This window comes from Orbicella faveolata, unplaced genomic scaffold (genome assembly GCF_042242905.1).
Source record: "Orbicella faveolata isolate gen_17 unplaced genomic scaffold, um_ofav_v1 contig_4, whole genome shotgun sequence".
Taxonomy (NCBI): domain Eukaryota; kingdom Metazoa; phylum Cnidaria; class Anthozoa; order Scleractinia; family Merulinidae; genus Orbicella; species Orbicella faveolata.
The window spans coordinates 2958230-2974862 of NW_028301569.1; the positions used below are offsets into that span (position 1 = coordinate 2958230).

At 40.4% G+C, this 16633-nt stretch overlaps 1 protein-coding gene across 2 annotated transcripts; it reads left to right on the top strand.

Moving 5' to 3' along the window:
- Positions 1-212: 212 nt before the first annotated feature.
- LOC110055352 (uncharacterized) lies at positions 213-15938 on the top strand. 2 transcript variants are annotated; one of them, XM_020761737.2, is made up of 6 exons: positions 218-602; positions 3725-7221; positions 8082-8162; positions 8587-8913; positions 9570-9845; positions 15080-15938. In XM_020761737.2, coding segments are annotated over exons 2-6 (4140 nt in total). In that variant the 5' UTR covers positions 218-602; positions 3725-3767; the 3' UTR covers positions 15082-15938. The 2 variants fall into 2 exon arrangements, with proteins under 2 accessions (XP_089132091.1, XP_020617396.2); XM_089275965.1 differs by lacking the exon at positions 15080-15938 and having other exon boundaries at positions 213-602; positions 9570-13525.
- Positions 15939-16633: the final 695 nt, after the last annotated feature.

Here is a 16633-nt window from a genome sequence, read left to right on the forward strand (position 1 = left end):
AATGGGACACTGCACGCTACCAGAGTTTGTAGTAGGAAACTGAAACGAATACTGTAACAAATAGAATTATATACAAGGGACAAATGAGGGATGAGTCGTGGGGAAGAGTGCCCAGGCCGAAGGGAGAAAAAAAATAGATATTTTTTGTTTTGTTTTAGTCGGTTCTATTGAAACATTGTCAGTTATTTAATTGGATACAGTGGCCCGCTCATTGGAACACGGCTATTTCGAATTCCTTGTTATTTTGAAAACTATTTCCCTTGGATTTGCCCTATCGACCTCTACTTCCGTCTCCAGTCCTACTTGCCTTAAAATGAAATCGAGACACTGGGAACGACTATATCTTAGTGTGACTGCAAAGTTTCATGGGAGACAGGTTCCGCAATTGTCTCACTCCCAATGAAATTATTCTTTGTATGCACGATGACACGAATCTGCACAATATTTAGACCAAAGACTGTTACGTTTTACGATGGAGACATCTGACCCCTTCTAGCTTCTGTTGATCTGCTGTTGAAAACGACAATCTCCGTCCAGAGTTGGCTTCAATCGGAGACAGCAGCTGGTTTTCAGGCAGTTCTGTCAAAGCGCATTCTTATCAGGTATCAATTATACTAATATTACAATAATTCTCTTAGGTTGCCAGGAATTGAACATGTTCTTGCATTGTAACAATGTTAGGTCAGTCTTGAGAGCAAAAGGCTCGAAGAGACAGAAATTTGAAGCTGTTTGGCGATTCTGTTATTCCGTGATCACATTATGACTATTATGCATTGCAACATAAATAGTCGATCGTGAGTGTCGTTACACCTCAATTGTGCACTTCAAATTATTTCTGCTTCAATTTTCATCTAATGAGTTCGCCTGCTATTGTAGCTTTCCACTTGTCTTATCGGTGGGTATTGCTGTTCTGTAGGATTTGCAGCGCAAAATCACAGGACATTGGGAGAAATGGTTTAGAACGGTAGTTCAATGTACTGAGAAAAGCCGGAAGCGAGGGCCGTGCATAAAGTGAATCTTATTCATCTCCTTACAGCAATATTTCAAATCTGCAATTTCGCCGTTGAATTCAAGTTGAATACATTTGTGTATGAAAATCTCAATTAGCATTAATTTGCTGTATTTAGAACTGTATGTTTTGGTTCTTAGAATGTACATGAGTGCGCGAAGTAAACGATCAGTTAGCGAACCTTCGAATAAGCTAATTCCCATGTAAACACACAGATGGATAGGAACGTTCCCAAAACTAATTTCACTGGTGACCGCTTTTTTCATAGCCTGCTACAGTCTAATCCTTATGCCAAGAATTAGGACACTTCTTACCCCAGGCTCTGGTTTCTTAGTCACACTTTTAATCGTCACGCTTAACGCTGTCATGCCAGTTTTAAGTACAAATTAGACTACGAGTAGTCCCTCTCTCGCTTAGTCCGTCGTGCGTCACGCGAATAACTTCTGTACTCTTATTTCCATTACAATAATGTTTTAAGTAAACAGCAGTTAAAAGCAGACAAAGAAAACGAATGCGAAAATGTATTTACAAGAATAGAGTATATAGAGGCCAAAGGAGCAGAAGCGTTCGAGTTCGCCGCTACCGCTATGGAATCACAGTCAAACCTGTATTAGGCGGACACCCTCGGGACCCTTGCTAGTGTCCGTTTAATACAGGGTTCCGCTGAATACAGGTTTCCTCAGAATTCGTCTTAAAAGGATAATTTATCAATATTGGTCAGTATCAAAAGACCTTGAAAGGGACAAATAGCATTCTCGTGAACGATTGATAACTCTGAAATACCGTATTTCCATAAACAATGACAAGTACATGAGGTAAAGCGATTTAAGTATACAGTAACAGTATCTATACTGATCAAATCATGTGAAGGTTCACAAAATCAAACAAGAACAAAAGTTCTGTAAAAACAAAATCAAATTACAGAATATTGCATTTCTGTGACAGCTCAGTTTGTTGGCAAACTTAAATGGCCGATCTACTAAAACGTGGAGAAAAAAAATCAGGCATTATTTCTGCAGTGTCCGTTTGATACAGGTTTCTAACAATAGTAATGACCATAAAAGTCGAGTTTAAGGTGTCCGCGTCCGCTTAATAGAGGTGTCCGTTGAATACAGTGAATGTGGGAAAGGAAAAATGGGACTTGCACTGCTGTCCGCTTAATAGAGGGTGTCCGCTTAATATGGGGTCCGCTTAATACAGGTTTGACCGTACGAGAAAGAGAACAACATGTACAAACGATGTCATATCATTTTCATTTAATAGTTTTCGCTTGGTTTTGCAGTGTCTGTTTTCGCTATTTCATTTAGCATTTGTGGTCTTTCGCTTGCATTTTATCTGCTTATGTATTTGCCGTTGCATTTTTACCGTTGCATTTTTACAATGTTACATTTTTATTTACACGTACGTGCATTTGTATTTGCATTATACATGGTCTTAGATGTACCTTCAGATGTACCTGGCGTCGGTTGATGATTAAACCGGCCGGTATTCAAAGAACGATGTTGTGATCTTCGACTTACGTCTAACATTAAGGGCATTTAGGTAACAAAAAAGATTTACAGAGAAAAAAATGTTGGAGGACTGTTGGTCGCCTGATCACAGATCTAAGTGTAGCGGATTCACAGTTCAGATATGCTCGTTCGTTTGTACATCTCATATTTACCTTAACGAATTAAACGTCTGATACTGTAATGAGTCCGTTTTGTGCGTCTTCCAGTCGCACGAAAGTGTTTAATTCGTCTGACGTTTAATGCGTCTTATTTTCCGCACATAACAGATCTAGGGGCACTTTTTCATCTGAGACGCATTTATCGTCTGCAAGGTAAATAATGTCAATATCTAAAGACGTTGACAGTCGATCTGTCCTGATCACCCAAGTTTATTTTTGGTACCACGAGGTATGTAACCGTCTGCTTGTGAAGGAATAGCTACATGTGTAACGGGAAGTCAAATTAAATGAAATTTTAAAGGTTGCCAGAAAAAAAAAAAAATAAAAGTTGCCACAACAACAGAGAACAAAGCAAATATAAATGAGAGGAGAAATTAAAATGCAAGGGTGATAAAAATAAAATATGCCGCAAAAATGCAAAAGGACATGTAATGAATAATCAAGTGAAATGAAAATGAAAATGACGTTATCATGCTCTTCCAATTTTCGTGGCTGGCTTATCCTTTATGTTTTGAGCTTTCATTGACTGGTTTCTCCAAAAACTGCATAAATTGTTTTCACCCACTACGCGTTCTTGAAGAGCAAATTAATCATTAGAGTAACCTTTTAAAGAAAGACAAAGTAAAAACGTGCAGTTCTGTTTCTGTTTAATGTTTGTTGAAAGAACAATTCAAACGGTATAACGAAAGGAAGTATCGTCGATAAAGTTGTACGGTCGCTTACACACTAAGCAATGTTTCGTACAACTTGCATTGCCTCGTTTTTTTATTGTTATTTTTTTTTATTATTATTATTTTTGCCTTTGGCTCGTCGCTAAGAGGGACCATTAACTCCACTTGCTTGCTGCCACGAAATCATTGCGATTTATATATGTGTGTGTGATATAGTTTTTGTACAACTGGTGTCGATTGCTACAGCATTATCAAAGAAATCGCAGAAAAAAAATGCGTAGTTCTACAATACCAGTTTCGACTTGCACTGATAGCAATGGACCGTATTCAAGCCAGGGGATGTTACTAAGCTTGCCTGATATCTTTTTTTTCCAGATTAATAAGAAATCGCCTTCAAATTCTTACTCTGGAAATAATCATGAATGGTGTTCTAGAAGAAGACGTCAAGAGTTTAGTTCGCCTAAATGCAGACGGGAAGAAGGAACTATGTCTGAAAGGAAGAAAACTCGCCCAAGTTCCTGATGCCCTCACAAAAATGACCGATTTAGAAGTTCTCGATCTCTCAGACAACGAACTAGCGGAAGTGCCGGAAGGGTTGAAGAATCTAAACCAGCTTACAACTTTAGTGCTGAGTGGAAATAAACTGGAGGAGCTTCCCCGTATTGTTTGTCAGTTAAAAACGTTGAGAACATTGGACGCGGCATACAACACAATTTCAAGATTACCTGAATCAATATCAAATCTTGATCAACTCACCACACTTAATCTGAGCTACAACGAGCTCGAAGAGATTCCGAAAAACCTGTGTAGGTTAAAGAAGCTAACTACTCTAGACATAACATCAAACCCAATCGAAAGAATAACAAAAGAGATCACGAATCTGCGCCTGCTCTCAACACTTCGGATAGCAGGAACCAAGCTAAGAGAATTACCGAGCTTTCTCTGTCAGTTGAAGAGGCTTGTCAATCTGGACGTGTCCCGAAATGAAATTTCCAGACTGCCTGAAACCTTATCTGGTTTAAGCCAGCTTCAAACCCTAAACTTGAGCACGAACAAGCTGGACGAACTGCCGGAGACCCTTTTCCTTCTGAAACGTTTGACAATCCTTGACATATCATGGAACTCTTTAAAGAAAATACCGAAGAACATAGAACAGTTGCATCAATTGAACACTCTTCGTTTGGAAGGAAACAACTTATTTGAATTACCTGAAGCCATTGGTCAGCTGGAAAAGTTGACGACATTAGACGTGTCGCTCAACCGTCTGGTGTCCCTGCCTAGAGCGATAGCATGCCTGACTCACCTAAAAGCGCTTCTGATGAGCTGTAACAAGCTACATTTGTTGCCAAATGGTATTTTCCGGTTGAAATCGTTGTTAACACTAGATGCAGGGTACAACGAAATCCAGAGACTTTCTGATCGTATAGCAAATCTCACCGAATTAACCTCCCTTCAACTAGCGGGCAACGAACTGACCGAAGTCCCTGAGTCTGTTTTGAAGCTGACAAAGCTAACAACCTTGAATGTGTCTGACAACTGTCTTACAACGATTCCAGAAGGCATCGCAGACCTTCGTCAACTCGATTCGCTAAATCTGGCGAGGAATCATCTACAGAATTTGCCGATGGAGATTTTCAACCTTAAAAGCCTAACAACAATAATCCTTTCATCGAACAAGCTGAATAGGATAAGCGAAGATATTATCAACCTTGATCAACTTACTACACTTGATGTCTCTGACAACCACTTAGAAGAGCTTCCAGAAGCTATTTTCAAGCTGACAACGCTTTCGATATTGAAGCTGTCATCAAACCAGTTGAAAGAAATACCCGAAGATATCATAAATCTCGCTCATCTTACTACACTGGAACTGTCACACAATCGCTTGACAAAGCTCCCAGAAGCTATTTTCCAGCTAAAAATGCTAACAACGCTAACTCTGTCTTCAAACCAGCTGCAGAGAATGAATGAAGATATCAGCAATCTACAGGACCTTACCACTCTTGATGTGTCTGGCAACCGCTTGAAAGAGCTACCAGAGACAATATGTCAGTTAAAATGGCTAACTACACTTTGTGTATCAGAAAATCTACTGAAGAAGTTGCCTCTTGGCCTTGATACGTTACGAAATCTCACATCGTTGCAAGTTGAGAAAAATCCACAGCTGAAGTTTCCTCCTGTTGATGTTTGGCAGCGTGGATTATCAAGCATTATGACATACCTACACGAAATAAGAAGAGGGAAGGCATTCCATCAAAAGGTTGTCCTTCTGGGCTCGAGCGGAGCTGGGAAAACCAGTTTGGCCAACACTTTAGCACAGAACAAACCATCCTGCGTTGAAGAAGAAGACCGAACCATCGTACTGGATAGGATCCCTTGGGAAATTGACGTGAACGAGACACTGCTGGACGTGTCAATGATCGACTTTGGAGGAGATGACATCTACAAGATAGTGCATCATCTCTTTTTAGATGAAAGTTCCCTAGTGCTCCTTGTGGTTAATTTGGCGCGATATTCTGAGGAGACGTTCTTGAGAGACATGGGCAGTTGGATAAATGTGTTGAAGACCCGCGTACCTGAAGCTCGAGTCATTTTGGTAGGAACACATGTCGATTGCCTAGAGAACAAAGAGGAACTGTTCTCGAAAGTGGAAATGGTTAAGGAGCACTTTTCCTTTCATTTCAAGGACGGCCAACTGAAGTCTGAAGACTTTGTTATAGTGTCCTCTAACGATTTCAAAGGTATACGCGATTTAAGGAGCTGTATTCTGGACTTTGTCGTTAAGAATGGAAAGGTCATTCCTTCCAATTGGGTGCACATTTACAATGACCTGCAGAATTCCGAAGTGACTAAGAATCGACCATTTCTGACTTTTGACGTCGTTAGACAGCTGGTCGATTCCAGAAACAAAGGCGTTGCGGAAATATTCATGAGATTGTTTAAATCCAAGAATGAGTCAACAAAGACAATGTTAAGCTTTTTCCATAACGCAGGGATTTTGCTGTGGTACCAACACTCAGACGAGCTCAAGAAGTTTGTGTTCCACCGTGCAGAGTTCCTGACGGAAGTTATGAAGGTTGTCTTTTCAGACAAGGTGGCCACCGGTTCCCTGACTTTTGGGGGTAGTATTAAACACTTCCTTACTTCAGATTCTTTCGAGGAGACAAAGCAAGATTTGCTAAGACGAGGAATCCTGTCACGGACGCTCTTGAAGGGTCTATGGAGAGACCACCGGATTGAAGAAGATGTGTTTGATGCCATGATCGACTTGTTCACTCACCTTGACTTGTGCTATCCAATGGAAAAGGAAGTTCATCGAGACGGGCTTCGTTTTCCTTGGTTCTTGACCGACGATGTCCCAGAGGTGTGTTATGTAAAGAAATTGATGCACGAGGCCCCTTGTTTGGGATCTCATCGTTTGTCTCTGAAATACGTGTATCCGGTCATGTGTCCGACGCCGCTCTATCATAACTTCGTGGTACGCCTTCACCGTCATGTACAAGACTTGAAAAGTCGACATGACTGGAAGGATGGAGTATATGCGCAGGTGAAACAATCCCAGGTGTTGGTTCACAAATCGTTTAAAGGAGCAGAATCCAATATAACAGTGGCTGTCGAGGGACTGGATTTACTTGAGCTATGGACGATACTCCTTGCTTGCCACGAAGAATTAACACACTTGATGGCACAGTGGCCGGGATTGAGGTGGGAGTGCTCGGTTGTTTGTCCTCACTGCACACGTGTGAGTATTCAGGATCCTGGTAACTTCCCTATGTCAAATTTGGACCAACGCAAGTGCCCCAAAGGACACGTGACGTGTTATCGCCATGATGAGAAGGTGCCCGCCTGTTTAGTGTACCCTTTGAGACCAGGTAAGTCCAATATATAGTGGTGCAGGTTTGGTAGTGACAACACGAAGCGATATCATACGAGATCTAGCTTTTTCATTTTGAATTCTTTCCGAAGTCATTAAAATGTGATTCACAATTCGACTTGCAAGACATAAGCTGGCGAATCGTTCTTTACTGTATTTGTCTCATTAGAATAAGTGATTTATTTTCTGATCGAGCTACAAAAATACCAGTTCTGAATCTTGAAAAGGCATAACACGATTTTATGTCCGGTTTATCACACACTTTTTTGCGTGATGCAGGCTTAAAAACACATTCTTCAAAGATTTTGTTTGGGCTCGTTAGCGCTTTTGCCAGCCAAAAATTTCCAAGTGTTTGAATGCCAGCGTCTCCTTCCATATTAAAGCTAAGAATTTCATCATGTTCTATTAAGTTTCTCTTCATATCTACAATGTATCGTAATGCCTCCTCTTTGCAAAGTCGTATATACTAATGAAGCCGCAAATTGAAACTATGATGTAAGCAAAGATCGCTGGAAACCGCAAGAAGCCCATTATTTGCTCCTTATATATAACTGATCGGCCTAGATTAGCCGAATAAACTACCCGCGGATTAGTCCATATTTGTATTAATTTTCTCTGGAAATTGAAATATAGTCTGCATGTAAAGTGTGTCTTGTAGGAAAAGGTGATTAACTAGTACTAAGTGAGACAATAATATATACAGTACACATCTTTAGCACATTTTTCCTTCAGAAAAAATGATAAAGTATATATTGAACGTTTATTGTTAAATATTCTATAATAAGAGCAAAATGACAAAGCAATGTCGTTTATCTGTAACGATTTCTCTCAAATTCCAATCTTTTTTATACTTCTCAGACGACCCCAAACACCGGCAAGTATTGAAAGAATTCAATCGTCAAGAAAGCCAGGATGTTGCAAGCAGCAGTAGAAGCCCAGGTATGAACATGGCAGTCTTTTTAGTCTTTATCGACTGTTTAGTGAATAACATCACAGTTAACAATTTAGTAATTGCACCAGCTATGAACAAATGCCACGTTCATTAATAGTGTCTAGCAAATTAGCCAGCGCGATATGACGTCAAGCGAACATGGCTTTACACTAACTTGTAGAATTTCATAAGTCCAAAAAATAGACGGAACTTTTAATAACTTAAGCGATGTTGTTTACTGAATGCAATAGTATCAATAGCATCAGGTTGTTCTGATAGCTAAACAACGTAACTGGTTCAAGAGTAAGTATGACAAAAAGGTATCTTAATTATTCGCTGTTTCTCTCCACTCATGCATTTCCTTGCACGTGACCTCAGGTCTGGTTGTTGTAGAAGAAACGTAATAGGACTGTCCATGATTTGTTTTTTTAGCTGCTCAGCGGAGTCTTGTTTTCAAGTCCGGGTCGCCTTCTGTTGATGAACTGCATCTTTTGGCACGAGAAGTTGGTCCCAAGTGGAAAGTTCTAGGCCGACAACTGCGTATAGCTGATGCCGATCTGAACCAGGTCGAGGCTGACAATGAAGGCCAATATGAGCAATGCTACCGCATGCTGAAAAGATGGACTGAGGTGCAAGTTAACCCACCGACTTACGAAGACCTCGGACAAGCGTTACAGCACGATGCTGTCGAAAGGCCAGAGCTGGCGGAAAAGTACTGTTGTCAAGACGGTGGCGAGGAATATGTTGAGACCCCCAGCCGTATGTAGTACCCATTGGCAAGAGTATAGTTACTAGATGGGAGTCAGTAGATCTTTAATCAAATAGAGTCCAGCAGTACAATTATTAATTACAAGACCATTAATACAAATTATTTTTACCTCGATCGATTTCTCAACGCTCACTTAATTCAACACTCCACTGCAATTTACGTTCCTGGGATCATTTCAATATTGTTTTATCGAGTACGCTTGGAGGCCTGATGACAGTTGAGGGAGTCAACAGCTGTTAAACTGTAAACTGCAACACATTGAGGTCTAAAGGATTTTTTTTTCCTTACGTGTTCTCCCAAAAATAACCTTAAGGGTTTAGTCTCAACAATGCTACATAACAATGCACTGCAATTGTTTACTCTTTTTTAATGTGTTGTTGTTCGCTTTCGGTGTTGTTTTTGTTGTTTGCTGCTTATTGTTGTTTGGTTTTTTTCTTTTTGGCTTCACGTTATGGACAATCTCGATCTGTTCACTATTTTTTAAATATTAGAATCCGGCGAAGAAGAACTTTAGGCCGTTCTAATAATTTTAACCTTAAATTATTAACAAACACGAAACCAATTGGGGAAAGTCTGTTTTGGGCTGGGAGATTACGAGAGAACCAGGAAATCAAAAGTTGAATTGTAATTCTGTATTTCTCGTCAGCCACCGTGGTCTTTAAAGAAGGAAGGCCAGACCCAAAAGAGGTCCTCAGTCTTGCCCATGAGATGAAGAACTGGAAGCAGCTAGGGAGAGCCTTGAAATTGAAAGACCCACAGCTGGACGAAATTGATGGAGGTATCAGAGGCTTGTTCGAGAAAAGTTACGCAATGCTCAGGGGATGGATGGAAACTAAAGGCAGCGCCGCGACTTATGCGGAACTGGCGAGAGGACTGGAGATAGTGGGAAGAAGGGATCTGATCAGGAATTTCTGCAAAAAATGTGAGTTGCCAAAATTTGTTGTCCGTATAATTTGAATTATTAAATTCTCATCCTCGGATAATGCAATTCTAGCTTTCTGATTGGTTCACTGGATCTCGGTTACCAGCCATTATACCTGTGTTTGACCTTATATGGAAATGAAAGCGGCAAATGTTGCTCGGCATGAGCTTTTTCGCGTGAAGCGAAGTTTCGCCGACAAAAAAAATGGGTGAAAAAAAGTACATTCGGTGAGCTATCTACACAGGAAATACAGGGAATTAAGGACAATGCCGTCCCAGTAACAACAAAAAAGCCACAAAGCTCGAGATAAGATTATTTAACGGCACGTATACGTTAAGTTTCCCTTAAAGTTGCAAAATTAAAATATGACCGGCGAGATTTTACGCATTCATGAAGATTATGTAACAAAAACAAATTTTACCTGAACAGAATGGCTTGCTAGTCCTGGTGGCACCAAATTTTCGAAACCGATATAAGAAATGTCAAAAGAAGAACTGAATGTTCAGTTGAAGTGTTTTTACTCGACTGCGAGGAAGAAAGATGACACGTATTGCAAAAGTTCATTGATTAAATCCATTAAAGCCGCCAGTTGATCATTTCGTTCACACGCCGCCGCACAACAAACCGTTTTCCATTATCTCTGACCAGGCAAATAAATTATTAGAGCATATGCATTTGTAAAAGGCCGCAGGTAAACAGGCATAATTGCCGGCGTAGTCCATAAGAAACCAGTTTCCAATGAGCAGATGAGGAAACTGTTCGACTAAGCAAGCTCGGATCAGCCGAGAGCAAGAATCCCGCACAGCTACAGAGGACGACCTAGTTTCATCTCAGTCTCTTTTTTGGCCGACGACGACGAGAGAATCAACGACAGCTAGCGCCAACAATTCTGTCCTTGCGAAAAACACCTCAAGGAGTTGAGTGTTTTGAGCTGAATCGAAGTAAGCCCGGTTCTTTACCAGCCACGAAAAACCACCAGGGTGGCCTCGGAGATTCTGAAGATGAGTCTGACGCTAAGATAGTTTCTGTCCTTGACTCTAAAACTGACCAACAATGAGCTCCACACATACAGCTCGAAATGCCAAGGCTTTCAAAGCAAGGGAATCCTGAGAGAGATCTTGTCGAGAATAATTTTGGCACAACGTCTGTGTCACATGCATGGCGATCAAAGTTTTCCGCAGCATTATTACAATGGCAATGTGCAAGTGCACAATTATTTGGCTCTTCTCCATGACTCGAACTTGAACGCTTTTCAAACTTTCTGACCAAGGTTATATCTCCTTCATTTGATAGACGTTTCTTGAATTCTACTTGATTGCAATTTCATTCAACAAATTCGCTTGCTTCGCTCTCAAATTTTTCATTCAACTACTTTTACAAACGGCGCGCATGTCATGTGATTTCCCACTTGTTGTTGTTTTTATCACATCGACTTCCGGTCGTTTTGTAAAATTAAAATCCAATAAAATTAAGCTATATTTCCAAGAATACAAATGCACCGAATTTAATAAAACAATTATTCCATTCGCGCTTGTTGGATATGAGATTGGTTATAGCCAACTCGGCCCTACGGGCCTCGTTGGCTATTTACCATCTCATATCCAACAAGCGCGAATGGAATAATTGTTAATTATTAATTTAGTTTTAATTAATTTGAAGAGAATAGTGGAAAATTTTAGCCAAGCTAGATTAAAGAACAGCTATTTCCTTAGCTATTCACTGACACCAAGGTGAATAATCATTTATTAGTATAATTTCCAGTGGCGAGAAAAAGAATTGAACATTCTGATTGGTCGAAGAGCTCATCATATGACGCTATATTCACCCCGGTGGAGCTTGGTTACTAAGCTCGCCATCTTTGCCATCTCGGCAAGTAAACATGGCGGACAATTGCTGAATGAAGTTTTCATTTATTCGAAAGACATCTTTCCAAGTCCAGGATATTTGAAAGGATGGATAATTTTCAAAATGACTGCTGTCGCCCTTGGACCAAAAATCTTTTCAAGAACTCATATTCAAGGCTTTTGAGAATCGTAAACGCAGTGGTTGCGTCGATCGCCAGCAGGTCAGATCGATTGACCGAAATTTATTTTTCTTCAAACTAAAGCTATTCATTTTTAGGCGATGATGACAACTGTGAATGAAGTCAACAACGATAAAACAAAGGTACCGGATTAATTTATTTTTCGTAGTGTTTCGCTCGTTTGTTTTACTGCTGAGTTCGATGAGTAAATTGATTGACAATCGATGTACATGTAAGCTTATTATTAAAACTACATCTGCATACGTGAATGCACATATGCACACGAACAATTGCGTCTGTGTTTTTATGTTCTAGTCCGTTATTTTGTAGTCCTTGATATTCACCTCTGAAAATTATACTAAAACAATTATTCGCCTCAGGCTCACTGAACACTGGTGAATATTCACCAATGTTCACTTCGCCTTTGGCGAATAATAACTACTTAATAACCGAGAGTGAGGTCGTTACGGGAAAATCTCAAACTGAGGTCTTGCCGTATTGACCGAGCGATAGCGAGGTCAATACGGTAGGCCGAGGTTTGAGATTTTCCCGTAACGACCGAACAGTCGAGGTTATTAAGTTGTTTATTATATGGCTCACGAATTAAAGAAAAAAAATTATTCGACCGGAAGTCGTCCATTTACATCCGGCGATGCGCGCGTTTACCGATTCATTCATCGTCTCAAACCCAGAGCAAAACTACACAGTCAGTGAACTTCACCACTGTATTTCTTTGCGGGAAAAATGATTGCCACAGCCCTCAAAAAGGTATTTTAGTATCGTGGTGCCACAAATTCATGAGGGAGTTTTTCCAACTTTTGTGGCGAAACGTCAACGCATATAGAAAAGACAGAAAGTACTTCAAAATGGTCCAAACCAACGGTCTTTCGGTGAAAGAAAATACTAATGCTTCAGAATGCACTGCTCAGAATAACTCGATCATCGCATTCGCCTTCGACAACATATCTTGACCTTCTTCATTCTGGGACTTATGAATGAACTTTTCAAGCCTAGTGAGCGTCTGAAACCTCCTGCAGGTATCAGAAACACTGCTACCGACAGAAATCGCCCGATTGTTTACATCTGATGATCCTGGAAGCTGATGTACACTTGCTTGTGTTAAAGCGAGGGAATCTATTTGATGAGAACTGAAACGGAGTTGAATATTTCGCTAACTGTTGTGACTAAGATGATAACTTATAAGTTTCTTCGTGGTTTTCTGCTCAGGATAAGCGACACATCTGCCGATGGTGTTTTTCACTTGGCGATTTTAGCTTTACTCAACACTCGGCAAACTTTGTTTTTGTTTTTCATTAGTGCTCGCCAAGGTTACCGGTAAGTCAAAAACGACTTCTATATAAATTTTATTAAGGAAAAATCCCTAAACTTTTCGCTACTCGGAATTAAATTTACTTCTCTTACTGTTTTCAATCGGCCTTCATCGTTTCAATGCCGCTTGAATTTTCCGAGCCGGGCTCTTCCTAATTTGCATAATCCGTAATCGGCCCGTGGGCATTACGGCTGCATAATGACCGCTCATATCTCGCTCTTAGCCAATCAGAGCGCGCGTTATATCGGTCGTAAGCCAAAGCCATATAAGAATTGTTGAATAATAACCGGCCCTAAAATGCTTTGGCTTTATTTTGTTACGAAAGATCGCAAAAAAAAAAGAAAAAAAAAAACCTTTCGAAAGAAGAACTACCAAGTGATGCGCGGAAAAAGTCATTTGAGACCATCGAGCGATCGTCATGAGTTCTTCGCAGTTTTCTCCTGGTGTAGCAGGTTTTGATAGTACCACTACCACTGTTACTGTTCTGAAGAGAAAGGAGCCGGGTAGAGCTTAAAAAACAAAAACACTTTGGTCATCAGTACGACGACCAGATTTCGGGCGTGATAAACTGAGATTAGTCGAACTGGAATATTATTTGTGAGTAGTGTTTCCTCGTGCATTATTATAATCGATTTGCGTTCAGTCGCACTCAAGACATAAAGATCACGTTTTACATCACAGCAGACAACTGACATCGTGATTTGGAAGCCTGCCATCCAACCCTTTTTTCCTATTTAACAGATTAACCCGCGATCAGTCCTTTTATTTCAGTTAATTTAATATTGTTATTTATTTATTTTTGTTTGGGTGAGGGGAGGTTGCGGAAGGGGTATAGGAATAGCGTCTACTAGGCGTTCAGATAGTTAGGGCGCAGCGCGAAAATCGGCGAGCGAGAAAATAGGGGAGAAGGGTGGCAAAAGAAAGCAAAATAACGCCTGTGGGCAAACCTAACAAAACAGTATACCAGGATCTGGTATATCCTCTGATTGGTTAATTTTGACAGGGTTTGGCAGCTCTCGGGCGTTACTGATGCAGATGAGAAATGCGATATGGTGGCGGTCAGTGTAATTGACGGGCCTACACGACTCCTGCGGTTCGTGACATTTGTACACGCGTGTTTACAAAGGACACTTTTTATGTTGCGTTGTTAGGGCCTGGCTGTTTGATTTGAGCTGTTTGCAAGTACAGTTTGTTGCTTCTTATCACGGATATCATATTTATCATTTATCGTCGTCTGATTTTTCTTCAGAGACTGCCGTAGTTTTACTTCGGGAAAAAACGCCGTGATTTTCCAGTCGATTCCTGTCGATCTCTCTGAGTAGGTTTTAGCCTGCTTCGCGAAAGGAGTATCTTTAGTCGGCGATCTAGCGTTAGTTTGTCGTTTTGGTACTTTCAGCGATTTTTTTTTCCTACAATTCCCGAGAATTATTTCTAAACACATCTGCTGACAACTGAAAGCCACAAGCTGGCGGTCACGTTACGGGTCCCTGTAGGCGGTCTATAGGTGGGGGGAAGGACCTGTTATTAAGTTTGCCCACAGGCGTTCTTTCGCTTTCTCTCGCCACGCTTCTCTCCTACTTTTTCGCTCCCCGTTTTTCGCGCTGCGCCCCAACTAACTGAACGCCTGGAAGAGGCTAGAGTAGGAAAGGAAAACCTTCCAAGGAGAGAGATGAGGAGGAATGGTATGATCGCAAGCTATCCCCAGCCCATCGTGTCGACCGTCAAATTAGATTTTCCTGTGATCATGCTACACTTCTAATGGAAGACGCACTAATGTGAAATTATTCTTATAATAGGTTCGATGTTAGTAATAGGAAGTCAGGGCACTGAAAATACCAGGCATATGGAAGTTGAGAAATCGTAATTTTTGTTTCTCAACAGAGAGTGGGGTGAGGATTCATTTGGCCTAGTGACGTCAGCTGCATTAGAAATGCTACGAGATGTTTTTAAAATCTTGGACATGTTCGTTAACGTTGGAAAATGTTTTTATCATGTCATTGTAGATTAACGAGATTATAAGCGTCATTCGAACAATCTCTGTATCAGGCAGGGTAGCAAGTGCTATTTTTTGTAAATCTTGATGTATCATTTAGTAAGATTTAGACCATTATTATCCAATCGTTGAGTCGTAGGAGCTGTGGAGTGTACCTTGAGAGTTGTTACGTCATTACGATGCACTCTGCAGATTAGCAACATCGGCGGACGAGAAATGTGAGCTCTGCACGATGTTGGAGACTGAAATTAAGCTTCAAAAGGTGCTTGATCCCTTAACTTGTAAAGGGAAAAGCTAAGTGACTTCGTAATTTATGGAGTAAAGTCATTTCCTTTCAAGTACTTTTAATTAAATTGTGTTAGCTATAGAAGAGAAAATGAATTATGGATTAATTATGGACAGTGAATACGTGTTAGGCCTGGAAAATAAATACAATTAACAGAGTCATCTAGGAAAAAAAATTAAAGGGGAAGAAGACTTGATGTTGCCACCAGTTCAATCAATGATTTAGAGAACACTTGATAGGTCCGCGACAGGAAATCTTTGATCCATGTGGAAATTTTCAGTTTTCTGTAAACATTTAGTCTTTGGGTTAATAGGGCAATTTTCGTTGATAGAAGTTTTGATAGTAAACTGCATGCTCGTAGTTTTTTTTTTTTTTTTTTAATTTCCTCTCTCTGTTATGTTGATTAGGTTAACAGTAACGAACATCTTTATTAAAGTCAAGTTTGAGCGTTTGTATGAAAATCAGTTGTTACTGATCCTCAATTCGTTGGGTGTTGTTGAGCGGTTGATAAGTGGAACCTTGATATCTGAGATACATAGCGGCTGGGCATTTAACAGCTGACCGCTTGATAGGGGTTCGACTGTATATATTTTTTATGACAATGTGATCAAGGTTTTTTGGTTTGTTTGCTGTGTATTTCCTTGAAGTAATTGGCATCCGGTCTTGCTACGTGTATATCATGCGTTCCATGATATGCACGTTGTCTACACTTTCACAGCGATTGTATGAGCTAACTTACGTTTCATTTCTATTAGACTAGAACTGTCGTTACATTGTACGTTCTTTTTAGAACCACAACTAGATATTCTTCAACTCCGTTCATTGTGTTAGCGCAGAAAAAAAAAACATTTCAGTACATGATTGCCAACGCGCTTCGTAGGCATCCCGTTCCTTAGCTAGCAAATGCGTGGTGGATAAAGAGGCGTTACTCCATCTGCGTTCGTAGGCTACATGAACCCTTTTTCCGACACAGGAAGAAAGTTGTCTGGATGCACGCACAGTGGGGATCATAGGTTTCACTCTAGCTGTAGTGTACTGTGACTTAATATTCCCTTTGCTGCACCTGAGCCATCGGTATAACCAGTTGTCACTAAGTTGACGAATAAAAACGTATTATAGTAGATTATGATCTACACAGTAGAGGCATTGCCATACT